We start from the raw sequence: 5,469 nt of genomic DNA on the forward strand, positions 1-5,469 counted from the left end.
GAACTAGCTAAAGACCGGTTATCAATATATATAATATTTTGCCAAGCATTCGAACATGATTTTATGTGAAATGAATGGTGCTGCATATGAAAGCTAATATTGACTATATGCAGGTATTGAGTGTCCAATTAGAAACACAACATGATTATGGTGCTTGTGGCATAAATGATTTACATTACAAAATTGTTATTGAAATGAATAAAGTATGCACGAAATGTGAATGTTTGGATGCATCTAATTGTTATGATCATTTCCTATTGATGAATGAGTGCTTAAGCTAAAAATAAAAGAAAAAAATATATAATGATACATAAAGTTTGCATTTTTAATAAAATGTGCATCCATGGGCCTGAAAGTGGCCGAATCCTTAAATTGGATTCATAAGTGTGTGTTTCATGAAATTAATAAATTAAAAAGTTTAACCATGTGATAGTAAAATACGATGCTTGCAAGGAGAGGGTAAGCAGTGCTTCTGGTTTCGTAGATATTGTTTTTTAGCAGGAAAGGTTACTCCTCCCCAGCCATGAAGATAGGAGAACCCTCCACATTGGACCTCACCGTAGAGAATATAAACTTATAAGTGGAAAACTAATGTATCAAGATAACAATGTTGGGAGTGCTCTCTCATTACGCTCGTCCCTCGCATGTAGGACTGGTGAAAGGCCCTGAAAAGTACCCCAGAAGAGCCCTCTGAGCCCCCCTAAAAAGGCCCTTCGAGCTTCTCAGAGAGTCCTTAAGTACTGATCATATTAAGATGTGTGAGAAACATAAGCAATGAAGATCAAAAGGAACTAGAGCTCAAGCAACTGAAGACCCTTTTTCTTTTCTTTTAGATTTAGGTTTATTTATTTGATTAATTTGGGTTTGTAATAAGGCTTGTAATAATTTTTATTCTTTGAGCCCTCCACAGAGGGCAGCACTCTCATTTTTATTAGTTATTTACTTTTATTTTAAAGGCAATAAAGCTTGCAATTGTGTGGAATACAAAGTTTATTCTTCTGTTTCCTAAGTTCGACCTGGATCTCACCCTAGTGTGAGACGATTTTTATTATTTGGTGTCTGACTTTCACAAAATATTTTATCAAAATTATATCTTTAAAAATTCATTTCATAAAACTCACACCAGTCACCCAAGGAGGGAGGGGTGGCAAAGGAGAGGTTGGGTGATAACCTCTCATTTGTTTATTTAGTGGAATTTCATTTATCCCCCATTATTTTTTTTATATTTCAAAATAACTACTTTAAAATTTTCCATTTTACCCTTTATCTATTTTATTATTTACTAATGTATCCTTGGTTTGAATTTGTTTGGATTAAGATCCGGATCCAACAAAATATTTAGATCCAAATTTTATTTGGATCAAATTTCTTTGGATTTGGATTTGGATTGCTTCATAGACCCAATCTAAAATTATATCTTTGATAAATTTTTATTCCATAAAAATCGAGGTTATTACAGTTTCAGCTTAAACATCATTCCCTCACGTTGTCACCAAAAAAATGAAAGATGTCGAACTAACGCTTCTGACCAAATCCCTGGTTTTGGTCAAAATGCGTCTCACAGAGTATGGAATCATGCAATTTCCATCAAAACCATGATTTCGATTGAGGATCTAGGGTGATAGCTAGGGCATGGCCTCTAAACGTGCAACAAGGGTTGCTACAACCTGTTCAATGCACTCATTGATGTCTTGGCATTGTCGAACAAACTCGGTTTGAGTATGTTCTGTGAATGCACACTCTTGCTTCGCATGCCGACGAGCTTCTTCGACCTTCTCCAGATGAGGGGGTTGTGGTCCCTCCATGTGATGTAATTTGCTCTGATATTGCTCTGTGGTAACCTCAAAATTTTCACCACTCGAGGCAGACAGAACTAGATTGGCCTGAGAAGATAGACCGGTTAGGATATCAGTACGAGCGATGGATGTGTACTCTAAATGGATGCCTATGAATTCTAATGGATTGAACCTACTAGACGAAGGGCCTGAGACCTATGGGACAATTTGGGATTTGGACAAGGGAATCAACAAAATAGGCTAAATAGGGAAGTGCGATTTTGGATTTCAAGGTTCCGAAAAGACTCTAAGACTTGGGTAAAGTCTTGGGTAGGTGCAAAGGTCCACTTACCACAAATATGCAGGCCTGGTAGGTCCTTCTTATGCTTTGGAACTCAAACACACGATATGCAATACTACAATGCTGGATCTCACAGAGGAAGTTAGATCATCCGGTTTGGAAGCACCGAAGGTTTGGGCTCTTCGGATGGGGTGAATGGTTTTTCCTTGAGAACCTGATATTCACATGGATCATAGAAGGAGAGAAAGAGATCAACAAAACCACAACTGGGTGTTTCAAAGAGGAGAAGATAATGAGTGGGCGCACGAGAGAGAGAAAGGGAGAGATGAAATTCTAATCCAATACTTACGTAAACTTTAAAATGGGTCTCCAAGCCACTTTATATAGAGAGTGGGCTTGGGTTGAGACTAGATCCAATCCAAAATGGCAAATCTAACCCATATTTCATATACACCCTCTAGCTGCTAAAAGTGAATCATAATTGATACTCAAAACTAAATCAGAGAAGGGTTGGTTAGCCCAACTAAAGACCCTCCCTAGCCAATCCTAGTTAATCTAACTAAATTGTTAAAAACATAAATTAAATAAAAAAAACAAATCACACTGGACCCAAAAACAAAAAAAATGAAAACAATCTAATCATAAAAGAAGTATAAAGTAGACGAGGCGGCCTTGCCCTCTAATTAGTAAAGTGAAGGGCGTCTCACCCTTTCTTTTTTGTTTTTTTGTCTTTCTTCTTATTTAGAGAGCCCTCGTATGACCCCTCATAGATTGACTTGTGGTTTTACTTTTCTTTCATTTTTCTCCTTCCTCTCTTTCTTTCTATATAAGTGTCTTCTTGAATTTTCAAAGTAGTTTCTCTTATAAGAACCTTCCCAAGCTTGCCATGTGTTTTTAGGACCTGCTTTGCCATGTCATAACCTCTTGATGAGTAGTTATCATGGATCCTAAAACTAGGCGCTGGCTCCAAAACGTGGCCTGGACCGTGACAATGCACAATCATTTTTCCCTTGCATCAGCAATGGAATGGAAAGGAGCATGTAATAAAATCACTCTTTTTTTTTGGTGGGGTGTGTGGAGGGGGGGTGCATCGCAGTGGCTTTTGAAAATATCCTGATAAAATAAATGATAATTTCAAGATATCGCCTATACTTGTTACATAACGACCGATTCGTTTACAAGCAGATCCACTCCGAATCAAAATTCGAAACCCAATCTCCATTGCACCAACCTTTTCTTAGTTGGACATAAAAAGGATAAACTGAAAAAAGAAAAGAGTGCAGTATGAGGAATTTCTATTTTCAGGATCACGAAAAACCGTCTCAGCGAGGAAGTTCGTCAACGATCCTACTGTCAAGTTGCAACCACCCGCAAGAATTGGCCTTCCTTTTGGACCACACAAGCTGCCATTCCCACGCGCTTCGTATTAATGTATATGGAAGAGAAGAAGCATCCCAAAAAGAGAGAGAGAAGAAAAAAAAAAGAGGAGGAGGAGGGAGGGTGAGTCGTAATGAAAATCATCGAGCCATCCCTCAACGTAGGCGGAGAAGAAGGACGAGGAGGAGGAGGAGGGATTGATGGTCCGAAACCCGCCCGATGCGTCGTCTCGTCTCGTCGGCTTCGCCACCCTCTTCCTCGTTGCGGTGCTCCTCCTCCTGGGCCTCGTCTCCGTCGCTTTCGTCCTCCGGTTCCGGTTCAAGACCCGGCGTGGCCATTTCCTGGCGCTCCGGGAATTCAACTCCCTATGGCCAATCCGAATGCTCCTCGTGGCGTCCTCCTTCCTCTGGGCCCTCTCTGAGCTCCTCCGTCTCCCTCTCCTCCGCCAGCCCGGCTGGCCTCTCTCCCGGCTCAGCTCTGCGCGCCAAGCAGACCTCTGCAGGCTCCACGTCGCCGCGTCGCTGGGCCTCGCGGAACCGAGCTTCTTAATGGCGGCGGTGTGGCTGGTCAGGGGCTCGCTTCAGGCCAGGCCGAGGAGTGAGAGGTCTGCCGTTGCCGCGATGCTTACGTGGTGCCTGCCGCTGCTCGCCCTCCATTCCATCGTCGCCTTCGTCCTCCCCCTCGTGGACCGGCCGAGCTTCCTCCCCGACTTCTTCGTCGCCGTGTTTGATAAGCCGAGCCGTGGATCCGGCGTGTGGTGCTCGTTCCCGCTGCTGAGCACGATCATAGCCGCCGTCTCCGGGATCGCCTACTTCCCGTACTTCTCGTCGCTCTGCTGGAGGATGATGGACATGGTCATCAACAAGAGGTTGGCGTTTCGGGTGTACGCGCTGGCACTGACGGTCCTGATCTCCCCATCCATCCACGTGGCGGCCATGGGCATCTCCGTCTTCTGGAAAGGCCAGGACGTAGAGTTCCAGTTGGTTGCACTCCTGAGCTTCGGTAGCGTCTGGAGTTGTTTGGCCGTGACCGAGATCATTTTGATAATTCTTCCCATAGCGGACTCCCTGGCCGTTGATATGCTGATAGACACCGATGATCGGGTCGATGAGAAGCTGATAGACATGTGTGTGGTTCAGATGAGCAGGGTGCTTCCTCAGGATGACCAGGAATGCGAGGAACTGCTGTTGTGAGGAACCGGGAGATGACGCTGAAGTTAATGGGATGCAATCCAATTCAGTCGGTTAAATGTTATTGGATCCAGATTTAGATCCAACTAAGCTTGATAAACAACTCCATCGACTCTGTAGCTCCTTATTGCCGTCAGATACAAATTTTTACCTGGTAGAGTCTAAGCAGATTCTTATCCTTGGCCAGAAAATCTGCCATCTGATTACACATTAGGATCTGATATGTGTCCAAAAAAAAAAAATGATTGAACAATACTGTTCATTTGAAACCTGCAACTCTTATCCTATTTACATCCCCAGCAAATTTGGTTCATGTATTCAACCCTATCTAGTGTTTTTCAGCTTTTCCAATGCTTTCTTCTTAACCCAATAGATGCGTTCAACATGGTCCATTTACTAAGGATAAACACCCAGATGAAAAACAATATCCGGAGGTCACAAAATTTAAAAAAGATTTTGATCAATTTATTTTTTGAACCATTTATAAAAGCCCACCCATGTGTGGGATCGAATGCTTCAAGAGCTGATCCTTATAAATCAAGTGCATAGATCACATATGTATAAGAGAATTTAAAAATAAAATGAAAAAGACCGAAAACCATTTAGTAGTTTCATTTAGCATATTGGCATAAGAGAGAGAGAGAGAGAGAGATGTGCAGCTTCTATGGTTATATTATATCACTATAGCTTATGGTGATCATACACACTTGATTTATATATATCTAAGCTTCAAAAGAAAAATCAAGTCATTGGATCATGTTTAGTATGTTTTATTTATGTTAAAGTTGACTCGTACCATTTTTAAACCATGCACCATTATTTCCAT

General features: G+C 41.8%; 1 protein-coding gene across 1 annotated transcript; it reads left to right on the plus strand.

Annotated features, from left to right (window-relative positions):
* The first annotated feature begins 3,653 nt into the window (after window positions 1-3,653).
* LOC149828382 (uncharacterized) lies at window positions 3,654-4,646 on the plus strand. The gene has a single exon (XM_090017039.1). It carries the CDS (start codon window positions 3,654-3,656, stop codon window positions 4,644-4,646), a length of 993 nt encoding a protein of 330 aa, XP_089873165.1.
* Window positions 4,647-5,469: the final 823 nt, after the last annotated feature.

Source organism: Nuphar pumila, chromosome 9 (assembly GCF_984573655.1).
Source record: "Nuphar pumila chromosome 9, dmNupPumi1.hap1.1, whole genome shotgun sequence".
Taxonomy (NCBI): domain Eukaryota; kingdom Viridiplantae; phylum Streptophyta; class Magnoliopsida; order Nymphaeales; family Nymphaeaceae; genus Nuphar; species Nuphar pumila.